Source organism: Sus scrofa, chromosome 6 (assembly GCF_000003025.6).
Source record: "Sus scrofa isolate TJ Tabasco breed Duroc chromosome 6, Sscrofa11.1, whole genome shotgun sequence".
Lineage (NCBI taxonomy): Eukaryota > Metazoa > Chordata > Mammalia > Artiodactyla > Suidae > Sus > Sus scrofa.
This window is the reverse complement of record NC_010448.4, coordinates 46,574,286-46,598,606: the sequence shown is the minus strand read 5'-3', so window position 1 is coordinate 46,598,606 and position 24,321 is coordinate 46,574,286. Positions and strand designations below refer to the sequence as shown.

The 24,321-nt window shown below is 37.5% G+C and overlaps 2 protein-coding genes across 2 annotated transcripts in view; both read left to right on the top strand.

The window, feature by feature from the left end:
- Nucleotides 1–13,581, top strand: part of LOC106510532 (zinc finger protein 345) — a 28,354-nt gene extending 14,773 nt beyond the window's left edge. The window contains exon 3 of the mRNA XM_013998463.2: nucleotides 10,889–13,581. Within this exon, the coding sequence (XP_013853917.1) occupies nucleotides 10,967–12,346 (1,380 nt within the window). The 5' untranslated portion in view covers nucleotides 10,889–10,966 and the 3' untranslated portion in view covers nucleotides 12,347–13,581. The remainder of the gene's footprint in view (nucleotides 1–10,888) is intronic.
- The window catches only part of LOC102164415 (zinc finger protein 420-like), a 71,984-nt gene that overhangs the window by 14,712 nt on the left and 32,951 nt on the right, over nucleotides 1–24,321 (top strand). The window lies entirely within an intron of this gene.

The following is a 24,321-nucleotide window of genomic DNA, read 5'->3' as shown; positions in this document are numbered from 1 at the left end:
AGCTCACAGCAACGCCAGATCGTTAACCCACTGAGCGAGGGCAGGGACCGAACCCGCAGCCTCATGGTTCCTAGTCGGATTCGTTAACCACTGCGCCACAACGGGAACTCCTAAGAGGTTTAACTTTAATTTTACCTTATGTATTATGTGAGATAGATACAATTCTTTTTTATGGATATCTGATTATCTTAGCACCTTTTCTTGAATAGTCCATTTTTTCACTGTTTCAGTGCCAGACTGTAAATTTCCAAATGTGTATTGAGTGTGTTCATAGCTCAGTCTTCTGTGCCATAGTCTATTTTTAATATCATTGTGCCAATGCCACTATCAATTAATGGCTATTATTTTATAATGTCATGACATCTTGATAGAGCAGATCCTTCCAACTTATTTTTAAGGAGTAGCTTGATTCCTTAGTCTTGTGTGTAAGTAAGAAAATCATCTTGTCAAGCCTCCTGAAGCACTTATGATTCTGCTTATAATTGCATTAAATATATAGATCATTCTGGGAAGAATTCATATCTTTACAAAATTGATGCTTCCTTTTAATAAGGAATGGCATTTCCATTTATTTAAATATTGTTTAGTATCTCAGTCCACTTTGATAAGTCTATTCACATATTTTACAATACTAAACACTTTGTCTTGATGCTATTTATAAATAAAAATGTGTTTTTCTAATTGTAAGAGATGCAGTTGTCCTTTGTTTTCTGGTATATTTCTGAAAGTTCTGCTCTATCTTGTATAAATCTAACAATCTGTTAGAGAATCTTTTGGATTCTTTTCTTGTAGGCAGTCATAAGATCTGCGAACATCAGTTGTATTTCTTGCTTTCCAGTGCTTATGTATTTTACTTGCTACAACTTTAAGGACATGCACTCAGTCTTTTATCATTTGGTATTGGACATTTAGGTTGTTTCCTATTTTGTAGGTACCATTCATCAGTATAAGGAAATTTCCTTCTAGTCGTATGTTCAGGTTTTTTTCCTCAATAAGTGGATCTTGAATTTTGTCAAATTATTATACTCTGCCAATTGGAGATAATTGTGTTCTTTTCTCTTTAATCTGTTAATTATTACATTAACAGATTTTTAAATGTTGAAGCAACTGTGTATTCCTTGAATAAAATCAATTTAATAATGTTTTTTTTAATTATATATATGTATATACACACACACAACCTTTTTCGTTATGGTTTATCATAAACACTGAATATAGTTCTCCTGCTATACAGTAGGACCTTGCTGTTTATCCCCTCTGTTAACTTGCATCTGTTAACCCCAGCCTCCTTCTACTCCATCCCTCTCTCAAACCCTTCCATCTCGGCAACCATAAGTCTGTTCTCTTTGTCCATGAGTCTGTTTCTCTTGTATAGATTTGTTGATTTGTGTCATATTTTTTATTCCACATATAGGTAATATTATATTGTACTTGTCTTTCTCTTTTTGACTGACTTCACGTAGTGTGAGAGTCTCTAGTTGCATCCATGTTGCTGCAAATGGCATTATTTTGTTCTTTTTTATGGCTGAGTAATATTCCATTGTGTATATGCACCACATCTTCTTAATCTATTCCCCTGTTGATGGACATTTGAGTTGTTTCCATGTTTTGGCTATTGTGCATAGTGCTGCTGTAAACATAGGAGTGCATATATCTTTTTGAATTATAGTTTTGTCTGGATATATGCCCAGGAGTGGGATTTTTAGATCATGTGGTAACTCTGTCCTTAGTTTCCTAAGGAACCTGTGCATTATTTTACATAGTGGCTGCACCAATGTACATTTCCACCAGTAGTGTAGAGGGATTCACTTTTCTCTACACCCTTTCCAGCATTTGTCATTTGTAGAATTTTCAATGATGGCCATTCTGACTTGTGTGAGTTGGGTACCTAATTGTAGTTTTAATTTTCGTTTCTCTAGTAATTAACAATGGGGAACATTTTTTCATGTGCTTATTGGCCACTTGTATTTCTTCTTTGGAGAAATGTCTATTTAGGTCTTCTACCCATCTTTTGACTGGGTTGTTTGGTTTTTTGGTTGAGTCGTATGAGCTGCTTGTATATTTGGGAAATTAAGCCCTTGTCGGTTGCTTCATTTGCAGATATTTTCTCCCATTCTGTAGGTTGTCATTTTGTTTTGTTTATGCTTACTTTCACTGTATAAAAGCTTATAAGTTTGATTAGGTCCCATTTGTTTATTTTATTTAATTTTTTATTATAGCTGATTTAGAGTGTTCTGTCAATTTCTGCTATACAGCAGAGTGACCCAACTACACATTTACATACATTCTTTTTTTCACATTATCATCCATTGTGTTCCATCACAAGTGATTAGATACAGTTCCCTGTGCTGTACAACAGGATCTCATTGCTTATCCATTCCAAATTCAATAGTTTGCATCTGCTAATCCCAAACTCCCACTCCATTCCTCTCCCAAACCCCTCCCCCTTGGCAACCACAAGTCTGTTCTTCATGTCCATTAGTTTGTTTCTTTTCTGTAGATAGGTTCATTTGTGCTCTATATTAGATTCCAGATATAAGATGTCCTATGGTATTTGTCTTTCTCTTTCTGACTTACCTCACTTAGTATGTGAATCTCTAGTTCCATCCATGTTGCTGCCATTTGCATTATTTTGTCCTTTTTTATTTTATTTTTTGAGGGTTTCTTTTTTTTTTTTGTCTTTTTCTTTTTGCCTTTTTTTATATCTGAGTATATGTACCACATCTTCTTAATCCATTCATCTGTTGATGGACATTTAGGCTGTTTCCATGTCTTGGCTGTTGTGAATAGTGCTGCAATGAGCACAGGGGCGCATGTATCTTTTTGAATGAAAGTTTTGTCTAGATATATGCCCAGAGTGGGATTGCTGGATCATATGGTAGTTCTATATTAGTTTTCTAAGGTACCTCCCTACTGTTTTCTGTAGTGGTTGTACCAATTTACCTTTCCACCAACAGTGTAGGAGGGTTCCCATTTCTCCACATCCTCTCCAACATCTGTTATTTGTAGACTTGCTAATAATGGGCATTCTGACCAGTGTGAGGTGGTACTTCATTGTAGTTTTGATTTGCAGTTCTCTAATAATTAGGGATATTGAGCATTTGTTCATGTGCCTGTTGGCCATCCATATGTCTTCTTGGAGAAATGTCTAGATCTTCTGCCCTTTTCTCAATTTTTTTTTTCTTGCTATTGAGTTTATGAGTTGTTTATATATGTTGGAGATTAAGCCCTTATCATTTGCATCATTGAAACTATTTTCTCCCATTCTGTAGATTGTCTTCTGTTTTTTGTTTGTTTGTTTTTTGTTTTTTAAATGATTTCCTTTGCTATGCAAAAGCTTTTAAGTTTGATTAGGTCCCATTGCTTTATTTTTGTTTTTATTTCTATTGCCTTGGGAGATTGACCTAAGAAAATATTGTTACAGTTTATGTCAGAGAATGTTTTGCCTACAGTCTTTTCTAGGAGTTTTATGGTGTAGTGTCTTATGTTTAAATCTTTAAGCCACATAATGTTTTCTTTAAATTTCTTACTGTATTCAGCTTGTTAGAATTTTGTTTTTAGTTTTTATATCTAAGTTTATAAGTTAGATTAGCCTGAAATTATTTTCCCTCATATAGTCCTTATTTGATATTGTGGCTATACTAGCGTCACTTGAACAGTGTATTTTTGCCCTGCTCCCCATCTTTGCCAAGATTTAGATGTCACATTTTTAACTAGCTAATATAGTGATATCTCATTATGGTTTTAGTTTATAGTATTTCTGTTATTAGTGAAACTGAACATTTTTTCATTTGAGTTTTCTTTTGGCTTTTCTCTCTTTTTTCAATTTTTAAAAAAATTTAGGTGAAGTTCACATAACATACAGTTAATCATTTTAAGTTGTACAATTCAGTGGTATTTAGTATAAATTCAGTGGTATTTAACTTGTATTCACAGTGGTGTGCATCCATCAGCTCACTCTAGTTTCAAAACTTCTTTCTTCACCCTGTACGCACTTGAAGCACAAAACTTTTAACTTTGATGAATTAAAATTTATGTATTTTTTTCTTTCATTGCTTGTGCTTTTGTTGCCAGTTCTAAGGTCATGAAGATTTACAAAATCATATGTTTTCTTGAAAGAGTTTTTTGGTTTAGTTCTCATATTTGGGATATTGATTCATTTTGAGTTAATTTTTTTAATGAAGTGAGATAGAGGGTACAAATTCTTCTACATATCCAGTTGTCCCAGCACCATTTGTTGAAGGGACCTTTCTTTCCCCATTGAATAGTCTTTTCATCTTTATCAAAAATAAATTGGCCATAGATGTCTAGGTTTATTACTAGATTCCCAGTTCTTTCCCATTGGTCTGTATATCTGCGCTTATGCCAGTATCACACTGTTTTGATTACTATAGCTTTTTGTTAGTGAATTTTGAAATTAGGAGGTGAGTCTTCTTACTTTTTCTTTTTAAATATTATTTTGGCTAATCAGGGCCCACTCTATGTGAATTTGAGTATTGGGTTTCCATTTCCTCAAAAAGGCCATGAAATTTTGATAGAGATTGCATCGAATCTGTAGATTGTTTAGAGAGTATTGCCATCTTAACAATGTTAAATACTCCAATCCATGCACATTCTGTTTCAGCCCCAACTTGTGTGCTGTAGTTCAATTCTGGCACCAACCACCTGGAGTTAGTTCAGACTCCACAGGTTTTAGTTCACCTGCCCCAATACAGACCATACTAAAGATCAACTAGCTACAGATCTAGTTGGAATGAGGAGGTTACCATGAACCTCCCTCCCCACCAGGTTTGGTAATTTCCAGAATGAGTCTCAGAACTCAGGAAAGCACTATACTTACAATTAAAGTTTTCTTATAAATAATAAGGATACAAATCTGGAATAGCCAAATGAAGAGATACAAGGTCTGGAAGGAGGCTGAACATTTAGCTTCTTGTGCTCTTGCCCTGTGGAATCAGGGAACATTACGTTTCTGGCACATCAGTGTATTCATCAACCCAGAAGATACACTGAGCTGTGATGTCAAGACTTTTGATTGGGGTTTTATTATGTAGGTGTGATTGTTTGACATTGGCCACATGACTGAACTATCTCTAGCTCTACTCCTCTCCCTTGGCTCGATCTTTCTGGTGACCAACCCCACTGCCAAAGCTACCCATGGATGTACCATGAGTCACCTCATTAGCATGAACTCAGGTGTAATCTAATAACAAAGACACTGCTATCACTTGGGAAATTCTAAGGGTTTTAGAAACTCTGGGAGAAAAGAATCTGGAGCAAAGACTAGAATGATTGTTATTCAGCAAATATCTTCCCGTTTAATTAGTGGTTCCTTTTCTTTTGTACCATTTAGTTTTTTACTAGTATTTTGTAACAGATGCCTTCTCCCCCTACCCCTGCCCCCAGCATATGGAAGTTCCCAGGCTAGGGATCAAATCAGAGCTATAGCTGTTGGCCTACACCACTGCCACAGCAACGCAGCAGCATCCGAGCCGTGTCTGTGACCTACACCACAGCTCACAGCAAAGCTGGATCCTTAACCTACTGAGCAAGGCCAGAGATCAAACCCGAGTCCTCATGGATACTATTCAGATTCCTTACTGCTGAGCCACGACAGGACCTCCGATCCTTATATTTTGGATACTAGTTCTTTGACAGATAAATATTTCACAAATGCCTTCTTCCTTTCTATGGCTTATTCTTTACTCTTTACAGTGGATTTTATTCATGACTCAACTGTGAATCATGTTTATTGCTTTGTTGTACAACTTTGTTTTCTTTGTATTTAATGTTACCTTTTTTTTTTAAAGGGAGAGTGATGCTTGCTTTTGCCCATATATCACAAATTCATAATCAAGGTCTGCTGAAAAATACATCTTTGGGAAATCTGCAATTTCCTTTGTTTAAAGACATTTTTCCAAAAACAAAAACAAAAACAAACAAACAAAAACAACAACAACAGACAAAAAGACAAAAAAAAAAGACATTTGTCCCTCCTGCAATCCTTTGTTCATCTCTGCCAATTGTGCTTGTACAACTATTTTTCTGGAATTTGCCTTCTTTTGAATTCTATGCTTTTTCTCTGTTGAACTTTTATTTCTTGGATTCCATGCCTTCTTATTTCTTGGCTTACCCCAAGAATACACCAAATATCAAAACTGGTTTTTGATAGGGATGGCTGGTAAAAAGAAATAAATGTGTTAAATTTGTGAGTTTTAGCATATCTGCAAAGGGCTTGTTCAGCCAGTGCCAATGCTCTGGGCATTGGCAGAGCATGGAATTCTAATTGAAATTATTTCCCTCATAATTGTGAAGTTATAACTTCTGGCTTAGAATATTTTGGGGAACTCCAAAGCTTTTTTCATTCCTGGTCTTTTGTTTATGCTCTGTTTTTGCTCTGCATTATTTTAGGGTCTTTTCTTTGTTCCCAGTGTTCTGGCACATAGTGGAAATATGTCTTAGTTTCAATCATTTTTATTCTGTATACTAAGTATCAAGTGATCCCTTTATGTGGATATTCATGTTTTTCAGTTCTGGAAATTTTTCTTAAATGCTACTTTCATTTTATTTTATTTCGTTCTATTTTATTTATTTTATTTTTGTCTTTTTTTAGGACTGTACCCATGGCATATGGAGGTTCCCTGGCTAGAGGTTGAATTGGACCTATAGCCACTAGCCTACACCACAGCCACAGCAACACAGGGTTCAAACTGCGTCTGTGACTTACACCATAGCTCACGGCAACGCTGGATCTTTAACCCACTGAGCAAGGCCAGGGATTGAACCTGCGTCCTCCTGTATACTAGTCAGATTTGTTTCCATTGAGCCACAACAGAAACTCCATCAAATGCTACTTTAAAAAACAATCTATGATTTCTGTTTTCTTTGAAAAATTTCCAACATGCAGAAAAATTGAAAGAATATTCTAGTGAACCCTGAATAGCCATCAGCTAAAATCACCAATTGTTAATATCTTGGCACATTTGCTTTATCTTTTTATATACATACGCGTGCACACACACACACACACACAATTTTCCCCACAAATCGTTTGAAAATAAGTTGAAGCCATCCTGGCACTTTGCCCTTAATACTTTTAGCATGCATCTGCCACGTATAAGAACATTTTTCAAACGGGAACAATGACATATCAAATCTATGAAAATTAACCTAAACTCTCTAGTACCACATTAAACATTTCATGTTCAGATACCTTCAGTGGTTCCCCAAAATGTCTTTTTCTTAGCTGTGGATGTTATGTTTTTGGTTTACTTACTTGGTTGTTCATTTTCTTGATTTCAGATCCAATCAGGATTCATGTATTATTTCAGTTGTTGGGTTTCTTTGGTCTCTTTTAATCTAGAACATCTAGTACAACCTTTCATATTTTGTTTGATTTATATGACATAGAATATTTAGACAGTTGTCTTATAGAATATATCACAACCTCCAGTTGTCTGCTGGCTTATTTATGGAAGTAGGCTTAGATTCAGCTTACTTATTTTTTTTTCTCTTTTTTTGTCTTTTCGCCTTTTCTAGGGCCACTCCCGCCTCCCGCGGCATATGGAGGTTCCCAGGCTAGGTGTCCAATCGGAGCTGTAGCCACCAGCCTACGCCAGAGCCACAGCAACGCGGGATCCGAGCCGCATCTTCGATCTACACCACACACCTCATGGCAGCACTGGATCCTTTAACCCACTGGTTGAGGCCAGCGTCTTCATGGATGCTTGTTGGGTTCATTAACTGCTGAGCTATAACAGGAACTCCTGGTAGACCTTCTTAAGTATGTAGTGTTCCCATTTCTTAAGCCTTTCTGGGGTTTGCAGCATAAATCATCCCCTTTCTGGGTTTTCCTTACTTTTGGATTAGGTTTCATCTTTCTTTGGTTTATTAAGTTGGTCATCATTTATCTTCATGCTGTCTAGCTTCAAAAGTTTTGTTGCTATTCCCTCTTTAATTTTCTTTGACTTTGTGGGTTCCTTTTATAAAAATCCATTTCATTCCTTTTAGTGAGATTTTTTTTTTAAGGGACAGGAATAACTACACGTGATTTACTTGTCTTGTTTGAATATTTCAGGCAGATGAAATAGTTTTGGGGGAGGGGAGGGATGTTACAGTTTAGTGCATTTGAAGAACTAGGAAGGCCAGTGTAACTATAGCTTATTGTTGTTAGGAAAGAGAGATTGTCTTGAACAGGCAGGCAGGAGGCAGATCAGAGGATCTCCTTTTTCTGGAGAGATATTGATTTTAGAAGTTTATTTTTAAGGATAGTGAATTTTGAAACTAATCATATTACCATTCAGTAAATGTCTTTTGATCTTTTTTTGTGAGCCAGGATTCAAATTGATTAAAGTAACAGACATTATCCTTGCTCTCTTGAATCTTGGTTCTATTGTAGCAGACAGACATTAAGCAAGACTTAAAAAAATATGAAATTTGCAGTTCAGGGGACAAATGTATAATTTCTCATTACCAAAAAAAGGAAGACAAAAAGGAAAGTAAAAAAGCGCTTTGAGAAATAATGGTGAGATGTGCAAAATTAAGAATTGAATATTCAGGAGTTCCCGTCGTGGCGCAGTGGTTAACGAATCCGACTAAGAACCATGAGGTTGCCGGTTCGATCCCTGTCCTTGCTCAGTGGTTTAAGGATCCGGAGTTGCGGTGAGCTGTGGTGTAGGTCACAGATGCAGCTCGGATCTTGCGTTGCTATGGCTCTGGTGTAGGCTAACAGCTATAGCTTCGATTGAACCCCTAGCCTGGGAACCTCCATATGCCGCAGGAGCGGCTCAAGAAAAGGCAAAAAAAAAAAAGAATTGAGTATTCAGAAAAGATCTCTATTAAGATATGCCAGTTAGCAGAGACCTGAACAGTGACGAGGAACTTGCAGGTTAAGAGTTGGGCAGTGGGGAGTTCCCATCATGGCTCAGGGGAAACGTATCTGACTATTTTCCCTGAGGACACAGGTTAGATCCCTGGCCTTGCTCAGTGGGTTAAGGATCTGGCATTGCTGTGAGTTGTGATGTAGGTTGCAGACACGGCTTGAACCTGGCATTGCTGTGGCTCTGGCGTAGGCTCGCAGCTCTAGCTCCAATTTGACCCCTAGCCTGGGAACCTCCATATGCCACAGGTGCACCCCTAAAAAGACAAAAAAAAAAAAAAAAGAGTTGGGCAGTGGGAAGGGAGGGAGGTAAGGAAGAATATTTCAGGCAGATGAAATAGTTTTGGGGGAAATAGTTTACAGTTTAGTGCATTTGAAGAACTAGGAAGGCCAGTGTAACTATAGCTTATTGTTGTTAGGAAAGAGAGATTGTCTTGAACAGGCAGGCAGGAGGCAGATCTCTGAGGAATTTTTAAGACCAGGTTAAGGAGTGTGGGTCCTTATCCTTTGAACAGTGGGAAGCTACTGAAGCATTTTGAGCAGAACAGTGCCCAACTGATATCACTCCGTCTGCTAAGGGTGCAAAACTGGAAATGCAAGCAGCTAAATAAAAATACTGCTTCAGGAGTTCCCGTTGTGGCGCAGTGGTTAATGAATCCGACTAGGAACCAAGAGGTTGCAGGTTCAGTCCCTGGCCTCGCTCAGTGGGTTAAGGATCTGGCGTTGCCGTGAGCTGTGGTGCAGGTCGCAGACGCAGCTCGGATCCTGCATTGCTGTGGCTCTAGCGTAGGCCGGCGGCTATAGCTCCGATTCGACCCCTAGCCTGGGAACCTCCATATGCTGAGGGAGCGGCCCTAGAAAAGGCAAAAAGACAAAACAAACAAACAAACAAACAAAAACAAAATTGCTTTAATATCCAAGTTAAAAGATAATTTGGGCTAGAGTTATCTATTGACAGTGGGGATGGAAAGAACAATTTCAAGACATATTTAGGCCTAGTATAAACAAACTTGCTCTTTGAGTATTGTAGGAAAATGGAACGTTTTCAGCTTTTGGGGCTTGAGGTATTTGTTCAGGGTCTTAATTGATGGCTCTGAATCATTTTCTTGTCCTGGTCTCATTTTTTGGCATGTAAGTCTTCCAAATTAACAGCTATCAAGCATTGTCACATTATTTTATACAACTGTGTAAGTACATTATATGTGATTTCAGAATCATTTCAATAATCATCAGAGCTGGGATTCAGAGTACTCATCTATCTTCATCCTCCTTGTAATTTTCCAAAACAATCATGTTATTTTCTATCTTCTCTTCCTTTTTCTCTGACTTTATATTCTTAGTAACTCAGCTTTTTCTGCGTTCCCCTTTTGTTTTCCCAAGGTTAGCCTCATAGACTTCCTGGGCAAACATAGATTTTGCCACATGGCACAAACTGTATTCTAATCACAAAAGAATCTTCACTCTCCCTTGCTCATTTCAGACTTATTTGGTTCATTAATCTTTCACTGAGATACTGCTACATTGGGAGTAACTTTCTCTTCTATCTGCTTCACATTATATGCAATTTATGATCATCTATCGGATTTTTTTCCTTCCTGTGTAATTACTCAGTGCTCCAGATAATTCTAAGAAGTGCATTAGATGGTAATATGCTCATTTTAAAATGTATATGACATTAGTTTTATCATCTAACAAAGTTGGGATGGGGCCTGGACATCTTTATATTTTTCAGTCTCCCCCTATCTGTAAGGGGATTTTTTTACTTAAATCACTATTTAGGAACAGTTGACTTAATCTGTTTTCTTAAATGCCTCCTTTACCTTCTAGTGTTTCTTCTCATTCTTTCTATTTCCTTATCTGTCCAATTGCCTGATCATATATGAGAACTGTATATAAGCCACTCACTTTTTATGAAAATGAGTTTCAGTTAAGTCTTTTCACATCTATTATAAAAGTTTCATTTCTCCCAGAACACACAAAAAAAGTGAATGTTTTTATATTTTCTTTCAGACTGTGAATCAAGGTTGAGACCAAGAATTATTTCTGAAAAAGAATATTTATGGAATAGAATCATCCTGATGGGAGATAATGGAAAGACTTATAAAAAACAGCATTGAGTGTTCAAGTTTCAGAGGTGATTGGGAATGTAGAAGCCAGTTTGAGAGAAAACAGGATTCTCAGGAAGGACATTTCAGTCAAATGATATTTACTCCTGAAGACATGCCCACTTTCAATACTCAGCATCAGAGAATTCATACTGATGAGAAACTCCTTGAATGTAAGGAATGTGGGAAGGATTTTAGTTTTGTGTCGGTCCTTATTCGGCATCAGCGAATTCATACTGGTGAGAAACCTTATGAATGTAAAGAATGTGGCAAGGCCTTTGGTAGTGGTGCAAACCTTGCTTACCATCAAAGAATTCATACTGGTGAGAAACCTTATGAGTGTAATGAATGTGGGAAGGCCTTTGGTAGTGGCTCAAACCTTACTCATCATCAGCGAATTCACACTGGTGAGAAACCATATGAATGTAAGGAATGTGGGAAAGCCTTTAGTTTCGGATCAGGCCTTATTCGACATCAGATAATTCACAGTGGTGAAAAGCCTTATGAGTGTAAGGAATGTGGGAAGTCCTTTAGTTTTGAATCAGCCCTTACTCGGCATCACAGAATTCACACAGGTGAGAAACCTTACGAATGTAAGGACTGTGGGAAGGCTTTTGGCAGTAGTTCAAACCTTACTCAACATCGAAGGATTCATACTGGTGAGAAACCTTATGAATGTAAAGCATGTGGAATGGCCTTTAGTAGTGGTTCAGCCCTTACTCGGCATCAGAGAATTCATACTGGTGAGAAACCATATATATGTAACGAATGTGGGAAGGCTTTTAGTTTTGGATCAGCCCTTACTCGACATCAAAGAATTCATACTGGTGAGAAACCGTATGTATGTAAAGAATGTGGGAAGGCTTTCAATAGTGGCTCAGATCTCACTCAACATCAGAGAATTCACACTGGTGAAAAACCCTATGTATGTAAGGAATGTGAGAAAGCCTTTAGAAGTGGTTCAAAACTTGTTCAGCATCAAAGAATTCATACTGGTGAGAAACCCTTTGAATGTAAGGAATGTGGGAAGGCTTTTGTTAGTGGCTCGAAACTTATTCAGCACCAGCTAATTCACACTGGTGAAAAACCCTATGAATGTAAAGAATGTAGAAAGTCCTTTAATAGTGGTTCAGATTTTAATCGGCATCGGAGAATACACACTGGTCAGAAACCCCATAAATGTAGGGAATGTGAGAAGGCTTTTGGTCCTGGATCGAGCCTTACTCAGCATCAGAGAATTCGTAGTGGTGAGAAACTTCATGAATGTAAGGGATATGAGAAGGCTTTGGGGAAGGGTTCACAAATTTGGCAACATAAGAAGAGTCATGCTGGTGAGAAGCTCTGTGAATTGGAAACTCTATAAATTAAAATTATATGGTTAAGGAAGCAAATGACACATAAGAAAATTCATGGTAGTGAGAGTCCCTACAAATGTAAAAGGTACAAATGCCAATCAATTAAGGTCCTTTACCAATCAATCTGAGAAAATACTTAACAGAAAATTGAAAAACATTCTGAATAATTTGAAAATCTTTATCTAAATTCATTCCTTCCTTCCTTTCAGAATATTCATACTTGTGAATGTTAAAAATTGAAAAACCTTTCATTTTGTATATTGGTTTTATTTTACGCATTGCAATATACTTAGGGGCTAAGGCTGCTACTTTCTTTTTAGTATTCCTTTTTTTTTTATTATGCAGAATGATTGATCCATTTCAAAATCCTTTAAGATTATTGTTGAGTGTCTAAATTTACCCTCTTTCTTCCTCATTTCTCATCTGAACACCATTTGTTTAACACCCACATCGATTTTCATATTTTTTTAACTGCCACTTGATGGTAAGTTATAATTTTACATATATAAAGGTTGGATTATTAGGTCAGTCTTTTTTTTTATATACTTGCTTGTTTGTGTTTATATCTGTGTTTCACCCTGTTTGTGTTAAGTTACTTTCAAGTACCCTTTAGTAGCTTACGGATGTGTACCTTTTGTTTTGGAAGATTGTTATATTTTCCTTTTACAAATTTCATACCCTTCTTTTTTCAGAACAGTTTTCCTCCATGAAAATGTGGGTATGGGTAAAAAATATCTGTAGTCTTGCCAGTCGTAGACAATCACTGTCAAATTTTTGAAGCAAATCCGTTAAGATTATATCTGGCATTGTTTTTGAAAGAAAAAGTATGCTATAACCAGCCTTTAATATTCCTTGTAATTATGTTGTTACTATTTTATTGACTTGCAAGTATTCACCTGTTTTTATCAAACCTCTATTTTGTCAAATACTGAAAATTTTGCCATTATAAAGTGTTACCTTTTTGGCCCCTTTTGATTGTGTCTGCTTTATTTATTCTTCATTTTAGAGATACTGTATGGATCTCCTCTGCTTTTAATGATTTACATAGCTGCCCTTTTACCAACATCCCTGATCTCAGTTACTTCCCCAGTGTTAACCAACTTCCTTATTCTTCCAGATGCTTTTATATGCATATATGATGTATTTTTGGTAATGTGGGCATAATTAGTGTACTTCAGAGGCTTGTTACATGAATTCTACCGTTAAGCGTATCACAATAAATACTTGGTTAGTTTAGCCATCATCATTGTTATCTTCTCAGTCTTTGTTATTTACCGAAAACCTTTTTTGTTTTCCATTTTTGGCTACACCCATGGCATATTGAAGTTCCCAGTCCAGGGATCAAATCCGAGCCACATCTGCAGCCTGTGCCACAGCTATGGCAACACCGGATCCTTAACCCACTGGGCTGGGCTGGGGATTGAATCAGCAGTGTCACAGAGGCAAACCAGATCATTAACCCCCTGTGCCACAGCAGGAACTCCTTTACTAAAAAACTTTTTCTCTCTCTTTCTAGGGTCACACCCGTGGCATATAGAAGTTCGCAGGCTAGGGGTCTAATCGGAGCTGTAACTGCCAGCCTATGCCACAGCCACAGCCAAATCTGCAACCTACACCACAGCTCATGGCAATGCCAGATCCTTAATCCACTGAGTGAGCCAGGGATCAAACCTGCGTCCTCATGGATACTGGTCAGGTTCATTTTTCACTGAGCCATGACAGAAAGTCCCCAAAAAACTTTTAACTGTGATCTATACCTTACTCAACATGAAAGACATTATTGTAGAAAAAAAGACATTTATATACGTGAATATAGGAAAAGTTTGATCAATATTTATTCCTTATTGAATGAAGAATACTTAATCTTAAAGAAAAATAAAGATTGTAAAATGTAAGAAAGCAAAATGCATCATAAAACTTACACCAAAGTGAAAATAAAAACAGGATAGCTCATTTATAAATATCTGAACACTGAAGAATAACATCAACCTCATGGTGGCATAAGATGCCTCTCCATTTTGCATACACATCCTCTTTTAACAACTAAATCTTGGCATCCATCCAACAACAAATTGCCTCTATAGGAGTCATGGGATCCAACTCCTATATAATCAAGGAACCTGATGGAAGTTTCACCCACATGTGTATCAAGTAATAGGCAGACAGTCCTTGGCATGGGCTGTGGAACCAGCAGGAGTCTGAACCAGCCCTAGTCCCTTTTGGCTGTGGACCTGGAGAGGGCTGATGTGGGCAGACACCCATCTATGAGAAAGCTTTTGTATAAGTCCAGGTTTCCTGAGGAGAGATTCCAGCCCTTTTTTAAGGCAGAAAAAAATTTGGATGCATTGTAGAGAGTAAGATGAACTTTGCCATCACCTAGGGCTGTGTCTGAGCAGAGCAAGGGAAATGATTGCTGGTGCCTGCACAGACAGCATAGTGGAGACAGCTCAGACTTCTGAAGACAACATGGGCTAAGAGCTCATGTGGGCTCCTCTTGTTTTGGTGACCCCCGCCACCTGGGGTGAGGGTCCCAGTGCTAGGGGAGGGGACAGTATACACTTAAAGGAAACAGAGCCAGCTTGGGCCCTATCCTGCGGTATTCTCCAATAGCATAGGATCAGAACCCTCACCACCACCACCCCCACCAAAAGGGCAGTAATGGCTACTAAGCTATCACTCTTCACTTCCAGGGAAGTCCCATCTCACTCTTGGCTCCATCTCTAGCCTTTCCATCTCCAGCCTAACTCCCTACCACAGTGATAGCCCTGAGAAAAGATGTAACTTGCATCCATATCATATCCAGCTCTCTCACTAATGGCATTGGGCACACATCTGTACAGGGACACTTCCACATAAGAACATCCATTCAAGCCTGTAATAGGTAGGTGTTTTTCTTAAATTTATACAGGTAGAGAAAGTTAAGCAAAATGGAAAGGTGGAAGAACTAGTCTCAATTGAAAGAGCAAGACAAAAACCCTGAAAAAATAAAGGAAACAGAAATACACATTAACCAGATAAAGAATTCAAAGCACTGGAAGTAAGAATGTTAACTGAATTAGAGAAAAGAATAGATGAATGCAGTGGTAACTTTAACAGGGAACTGAAAACATTTTAAAAATTAAAGAATTGTGTAACGAATAAAAATGCAAGAGAAGGAATGAATAGCAGACTAAATGTTGCAGAAGAATGCATAAATGATCTGGAAGATAGAATAATGGAAATCACCCAATCACAACATCAAAAAGAAAAACAAGTTTTAAAAAATGAGAACAGTTTAAGAAGTCTTTGGGATAACATTAAGCATACCAACATTTGCATTAGACAGATCCCTGAAGAAGAGAGAGAGAAGTGGGATCAAAAATATATTTGAGGAGTTCTTGTAGTGCTGCAGCGGAAACAAATCTAACTAGGAGCCATGAGGTTGTGGGTTCGATCTCTGGCCTCGCTCAGTGGGTTGAGGATCCAGTGTTGCCATGAGCTGTGGTGTAGGTTGCAGACACAGCTCAGATCTGACATTGCTATGGCTCTGGCATAGGCCAGCAGCAACAGCTCAGATTGGACCCCTAGCCTGGGAACTTCCATGTGCTGTAGGTATGGCCATAAAAAGACAAAAGACCCCCCCAAGGAAAAAAAATATATATATATATTTTTTTTTTTTTTTGAGGAAATTATGGCTGAAAATTTCCCAGACCTGAAGAAAGAAACAGATATTAAGGTACAGGAAGCACAGAGGGTCTCAAACAAGGTGAACGCAAACAGACCCACACCAGGACATTTAGTAATTACAATGGCAAAAGTTAAAGATAGTTCTGAAGACAGCAAGAGAGAAACAAGGGTCAAAGGAATCTGCATAAGGCTACCGACCACTTTTTCTGTATTTGCAGGTCTATAAGGAGTGTCATGACATATTCAAAGTGCCAAAAAGGAAAAACATGTGACCTACTATACTCTACCTAGGAAGAGTATCATTTAGAATCAAAGGAGAGATAAAGGACTTCTCAGAGAAGTAAAATCTAAGAGTTCATCAGTGTTAAACCTACCCTAAAGGATTATTAAAGTGTCTTCTCTAAGTGGAAAAGAAGAATCTATAAGAATGGAAAATCCCACTTGGAAAGGCAAAGATATAGTTAAGGACAGATGATCAAACACTTAAGCCAAAATGAAGACTAAAAGAAAACTTATAAAAGCGAATGTAACTACAATAAACAGTTAAGGAATAAACATGAAGATGTAAAATATGACATCAAAAGCACAAAATATGGGGAGGGGAGTACTCCACTCACATCTATGAACAGAAAATCACCTGCAGACAGAAAATCAAAAAGCCAGCAGTGGTTTTAATGACACAATAGACCAGTTGGACTTAATAGATATCTATAGGACATTACATCCCATAACAGCAGAATGCACATTCTTTGCAAATGCACATGGAACATTCTCCAGGATAGATCACATGCTAAGCTACAAAACAAATCTCAACAAATAGGCTAGAAATGATATTAAGCATTTTCTCTGACTACAACAGTATAAAACTAGAAATCAACTACAGAAAGGGAAATGGGAAAAGAACAAATACATAGAGACTAAACAGCATGCTAATGTAAAACCAATGGGCCAATGAAGAAACCAAAGAGGAAATCAGAAAATACCTTGAGACAAATGAAAATGGAAACACAGCTATCTAAAACTCTATTGGAGGTAGCAAAAGTAGTACTAAGAGGGATATATATAGTGATAATAGGCCTTCCTCAAGAAACAAGATGAATTTCAAATAACCAACCTAACCTATCACCTAAAGGAATTAGAAAAAGAAACAGCACAAAGTCAGCAGAAAGAAGGAAATGATAAAAATCAGGGAAAATAATGGAATAGAGACAAAGACAGGAAAATTCATGAAACCAAGTGCTGTTTTTTTGAAATGATGAATAAAATTGATAAATCTTTAATCAGGCTCACCAAGTATAAAAGAGAAAGAACCCAAATAAAATAAGAAATGAAAGAGGATAAATTACAACTGATATCACAGAGATACAAAGAATCATAAGAAAATACTATGAACAGTTATATGCCAATGAATTGGACAATCTAGAAGAAATGAACAAATTTCTAAAAATGTATTGGAGTTCCCATCATGGCACAGTGGAAACGAATCCTACCATGAGGTTGCAGGTTCGATCCCTGGCCTTGTTCAGTGGGTTAAGGATCTGGCATTGCTGCGAGCTGTGGTGTAGGTCGTAGACGGAGCTCAGATCCCACATTGTGGTGTAGACCAGCAGCAACAGCTCTGATTAGACCCCTAGCCTGGGAACCTCCATATGCTACGGGTGCAGACCTAAAAAAGACAAAAAAAAGAAAAAAAGTAAAATAGATAAATAAATAAATAAAAATAAAAATGTACAACCTGCCAAGACTAAATGAAGAAACAATTTGAACAATTTATCCTTCTGAAACTATTCGAAAAGATTGAAGAGGAGGGAACACTCCCAAACTCCCAAATACATTCTGTGAATCCAGCATAATCCTGATACCAAAACCAAAGATGTTACAGGCCAATATCTTTGATAAATATAGATGCAAAAATTCTCAACAAAATATTAGCAAACTGAATCCAACAGTAGATAAAGACCATCATACACCATGATCAAGTGAGATTTATTCCAGGAACACAAGCGTGGCTCAATATTCAGAAATCAATCAAGGGAATTATATATCTAATCTCTTGCGATGGAGGATAATGTGAGAAAAAGAATATGCATGACTGGGTCACTTTGCTGTACAGAAATTGAACATTGTAAATCAATCATAATAAAAAATTAAAAATAAAATACTTTTTCCACATTCAAAAAAGAGAGAAAAAAAATTTTTTTTTTTTTGTCTTTTTGCTATTTCTTGGGCCGCTCCCGCGGCATATGGAGGTTCCCAGGCTAGGGGTCCAGTCGGAGCTGTAGCCACCAACCTACACCAGAGCCACAGCAACTCGGGACCCAAGCTGCATCTGCAGCCTACACCACAGCTCACAGCAACGTCGGATCGTTAACCCACTGAGCAAGAGCAGGGACCGAACCCACAACCTCATGGTTCCTAGTTGGACTCGTTAACCACTGCGCCACAACGGGAACGCCTCAAAAAAGAGAGAAATTAACATGACACACCATATTAACAAAAGGAAGGATAAAAATCACGTGACTATGCCAATAGATGCCAAAAAAAATTTGACAAAATTCAACATGTATTAATGATAAAAACTTATCAAAAGTGGTATAGAGGGAACATATCTCAACATAATAAAGGCCATTTATGAAAAATCCACCACTAACATCATATTCAGTGGTAAAAAACAAAAACTTTCCTCTAATTTCAGAAACAATGCAAGGACGCACACTTTCACCACTTCTATTTAACATAGTATTGGAAGGCATAGCCACAGCAATCAGACAAGAAAATGAAGTAAAAGGCATCCAATTGGAAGACAGTTGGTAAAACTCACTATTTGCTGATGACATGGTACTTTACATAGAAAATCCTAAAGTCTCTACCAAAAAACTGTTAAAATTAATAAATGAATTCAGTAAATTTGTAAGATACAAGGTTACTATATATAAATCTGTTGCTTTTCTATGCACTGATAATGAATGATCAGAAAGATTAAAAGAAAAATCTTTAATCCTGTTTAAAATCACACTGAAAAGAATAAAATACATAGGAATAAATTTAAGCCAGGGAGATGAAAGACCTATACTCTGAAAGCTATAAAACACTGATGAAGAAAATTGAAGATGATACAAAGAAATGGAAAGATATTCCATTTTCTTGGATTGGAAGAATTAATATTTTCAAAACGGCCAGAGCAATCTAAAGATTTAATGCAGTCCCTATCAAAATACCCATGACATTTTCCACACAACTAGGATAAATAATCCTGAAATTTATACGGAACCACAAAAGACTCCTTTTTTGTTTTTGTTGTTGTCTTTTGTCTTTTTAGGGCCATACCCTCGGCATATGGAGGTTTCCAGACTAGGGGTCGAACTGGAGCTGTAGCTGCCGGCCACAGCCATACCAACTCGGTATCCAAGCTGCATCTGCAGCCTGCAAGTATCCAAGCTGCATCTGCAGCCTGCAACACAGTTCATGGCATTGCCGGATCATTAACCCACTGAACAAGGCCTGGGATCCAACCCTCGTCCTCATGGATACTAGTCAGATTCGTTAACCACTGAGCCATGATTGGAACTTCCTGAACCACAAAAGACTCTGAAGTGCCAAAGCAACCCTGAGGGAAAGAACAAAGCTGAAAGTTACCAGCCTCCCTGACTTCAGACTATAGTACAAAACTAAAGTAACCCAAACAGCACAAAAACAGAAACAGATCAATGCAATGGAAAAAAGAGCAAAGAAATGAACTCACAATTTTATGGTCAATTAATCTATGACAAAGGAGGCAAGAATATACAATGGAGGAAAGACTCTCTTCAATAAGTGGTGCTGGGAAAACTGGACAGCCACAATTAAAAGAACAAGATTAGAACATTTCCTTACACTATGTGCAAAAATAAACTCAAAATGGTTTAAAGACCTAAAGGTAAGATCTGAAACCGTAAAACTCCTAGAAGAAGACGTAGGCAGAATAGTTTGACATAAACTATATAGCAATATAGTTTTGGGAAAATAAGAAAAAAATACAAGAGCAGTTCATGTAATTCAACATAAAAATAACACCCAAATAAGACAGAAAAAAACAAACAAAAAACAGACAAGACTTCCCTATTGGCTTAACAGGTCAAGGATCCAGCATTGTCACTGCTCTGCTCAAGTCACTGCTATGGTGCAGGTTCATTCTCTGGCCTGGGAACTTCCTCATGCCATGGGTGGGGCCAAAAAAATGGACAGAGGACCTGAATAAACATTTTTCCAAAGAAGATGTACAAATGGCTAACAGACCTATGAAAAGATGTTCAACACTGCTAATTATTAGAGAAACAAATCAAAACCACAATGAAACACCTCACACCTGTCAGAATGGCTATCATCAAAAAGTCTACAAATAAAAAATGTTGGAAGGGTGTGGAGAAAAGGGATCAAAGGATCACCGTTGGTCAGAATGCAAATGGGTGCAGCCCTGTGGAAAACAGTAAGGAGGTTCTTCACAAACTGAAAATAGAACTACCGTATGAATTAGCAATCCTACTCTAGGGGGTATATATCTATAAAAAAATGAAAACAAGAATTCAAAAATATACATGCACCTTAATGTTCATAGCAGTGCAGCACTGTTTATCATAGCCAAGATGTAGAAGCCACTCAAGTGTCCATCAATAGACAAATGAATCAAGATGTGTACACACACACACACACACACACACACACACACACACGATAGAATTTTACTCAGCCATGAAAGAAGGAAATTGAGCCATTTGTAGCAATATAACTGAACCTAGAGAATGTTAGTGAAATAAGTCAATGAAAGGCAAAGTATGATATTTATATGTGGAATCTAAAAAGTAAAACAAATGTATTCAGCAAAACAGAAACAGACTCAGATAATGGAAAGAAACTAGTGGTTACCAGTGGGGAAGCGGGAAGGAGGGAGAGGCGAGATAGGGTTATGGGATTCAGAGATACTAACTACTATGCCTGAAGTAGATAAACAACAAGGATATGTTTATATATTGGAGTATAATCTATAAAAATACTGAATCTCTATGCTGTACACCCAAACTAATACTGTAAGTCAACTATACCTTGATAAAAATAAAGTTAAAAAAATTAAGAAGTCATCACCAAACCGAGAGTTATTTAGATTTTATTCAGTTATCTTTTATGAGATTTATAGCTTCACATTCTATATATAGATCTATGATTCATTTTGAGTTAGTTTTTGTAATATATTTTTAATTTTAAACATTTAATTTTAATCTAGATTCTTTTTTTAATGTGGATGTCCAGTTTTTCCAGCACCATTTGTTGAAAATACTCTGTGGTATTACCTTTGTTCCTTTGTCAAAGATCAGTTTGTTATATTAGATGGAACAATATATGGGCACTTTATTCTGTTCCATTGCTCTCTTTGTCTCTTCTTTTGCCACTACCGGACTGTTTTTGTTTGTTTGTCTTTTTAGGGACACGTGCGGCATATGGAGGTTCCCAGGCTAAGGGTCAAATCGGAGCTGCAGCTGCCAGCCACAGCCACAGCCACGCCACATCCAAGCCATGTCTGCGACCTACACTGCAGCTCACAGTAACACTGGATACTTAACCCACTGAGCAAGGCCCAGGATCGAACCCTCACCCTCATGGATGCTAATCCGGTTTGTTACTGCTGAGCCACAATGGGAACTCCTACCATACTATTTTGATTGCTGTACCATTACAGTTAGTCTCAAAGTCAGAAGTGTCAGTCCTCCAACTTCCTTCTTCTTCAGTATTGTGTTGGGTATTCTAGGCCTTTGGGCTCTTCATCTAAACTGTAGAATCCACTTACCAATATCCACAAAATAACTTGCCGGAATTTTGATTTGGATTGCATTAAATTTATAGATCAAGATGGGAAGTACTGATGCCTTGACAATATTGAAGTTTACCATTCATGAATATGAAATATTTCTCCATTTACCTATTTGATTTTATTTATTAGAGTCTTGTAATTTCCCTCATAACAAAAATATTGTACATAGTTTGTTAGATTTATACCTGAGCATTTCATTTGAGGGGATGCTAATGTAAGTCATATAGTTTTTAACTTTAAAATCCACTTGTTCATTACTAGTATGTAGGAAAGTGATCGACATTTGTATGTTAACTTTGTATCCTTTATCCTTGCTATAATCTTATATTTAGTTTGAGGTTTGTTTGTTTTTTGTTTTTGTTTTTGTTTTTTTGCTTTTTAGGGCTGTGCTGGTAGCATGTGAAAATTCCCAAGCTAGGGATCGAATCGGAGCTACTACAGCTGCTGGCCTATACCACAGCTACAGCAACACAGGATCCAAGCCATGTCTGTGACCTACACCACAGCTCATGGCAATGTGGGATCCCAGACCCACTGAGTGAGGCCAGGGATTGAACCTGCACCCTTATGGATACCAATCAGATTTTTCTACCACAACAGGAACTCCTGGGGAGATTTTTTTTGTTGATTCTTTCAGATTATCTCCATGGGCAGTCATATGCAAAAATTTTTTTTTCTTTCATAACTGAGATGTTATTGGTTGTTTTGAGGATCAGTACACAGACATTTCAATTTGTACACAATTCTTAACATATGTACCAAAAATCTAAAAAAGTCCTATAGTTGTTACTCTTTCTCAATGGTTATTCCAGTGACTTTACAGCTTAAAATTTGGAGGCAAATTTTCCTTAACAGGATATAGTACCGATATCTTCAAATGTTGATATGCCATTGTATCATAAGTCCCACTAATTCACAATTTAATATCATATACACTATGAACTCAAATTTTCAACCTTTCCCAGCACATTAATAAAATTGCTAGGAAAACCACACCACCACAACCAATGATGTTACAGAGTGCACAAAATTCTGACTAGGAGAGTCAAGATCAAGGAGTGGTTTGCTTTAGGAAACAGTTCTACCAAAAAACAACATGGAAAGAGAAATGTTTTAAAGTGTTCAAAACGTTCAATGCACAACTGACTCCAAATTGCCATTTAGTATGTTTGTATTATAGGATATAAAAGCTACCCCATCTATGGAATGTTAAGCTGACACCCAAGACAATCAAAGCCTCCCATATTCAATATCCCACTATTTTCTGGTTGTACCAAAAGATAAACAACCAGCAAATGATTTCACCTCTTAAAAAAAAACTTTAAAAATGGGATGAGGTGGGATTCCCTCCTTCTTAAAAATGTTTCTAGAGTTACTTAAAAACTTGCATTTATACAATAGTTGATTAAAATGTTCCTCTGGCAGTTCCCATTGTGGTGCAGTGGAAACAAATCCGACTAGGAACCATGAGGTTGCCATTTCCAAGATGCTGCCCAGATCTGGTGTGGGTGTGACTGTGGTGTAGGCCGGCGGCTACAGCTCCAATTGGACCCCTAGCCTGGGAAACTCCATGTGCCTGGGTGCGGCCCTAAAAAGCCGAAAAAAAAAAAAAAAATTCCTCTGGATTGTACAAGAAGGGAGATGGACCACTGACAGGACTGGACATGTGGTGTTAATCAGACCTGGCATCTTTCTGTCCTGTTTCATCAGAGGCCGGGGTGCTCCTCATTTTTTGTTTTTTTTTAGTTTCTCCGTTTTCTACAGGCAAATCTTTTGGTCTCCTGGTTAGTCACTTCAACCTGTTCTCCCTTTGCTCCCCTTTTCCCTGTACTTTTTTGTCTGCAGATTTATCCTTTCCTGCCGCCGTTTTTGGCTTCGTTTCCACTTTTGCAGGAGCGGGTTTAACTGACAACACCGATCTCCTCTTGGGCTCCTCCTTCCTTTTTCAAATGTTTTTTCTGCATGTATTGCTATGATTATGTGATTTTTCCTTTTAGTCTGTTGATGTGATGGATTACATTAATTGATTTACAGAATTCGAACCAGCTTTTTATATGTGGGGTAAATCCCATTTTGTCATTTGTACAATTCTTTTTTAGATATTGTTGGATTGAATTGTTAGTGTTTTCTTGAGATTTTTTTGCCTCTCTCTCTCTCTCTCTCTCTCTCTCTCTCTCTATATATATATATATATATATATATATATATATATATATATATTTGTTTGTTTATTTTGCTTTTTAGGGCCACACCTACAGCATATGGAAATTCCCAGGCTAGGGGTCCAATTGGAACTGCAGCTGCCAGCCACAGCCACAGCAATGCGGGATCTGAGCCACATTGTCGATCTATAGCACAACTCATCGCAACACTGGATCCTTAACCCAGTGAGTGAGGCCAGGGATCGAACCCGCATCCTCATGGATACTAGTTGTGTTTGTAACCCACTGAGCCGCAATGGGAACTCCCTGTGTC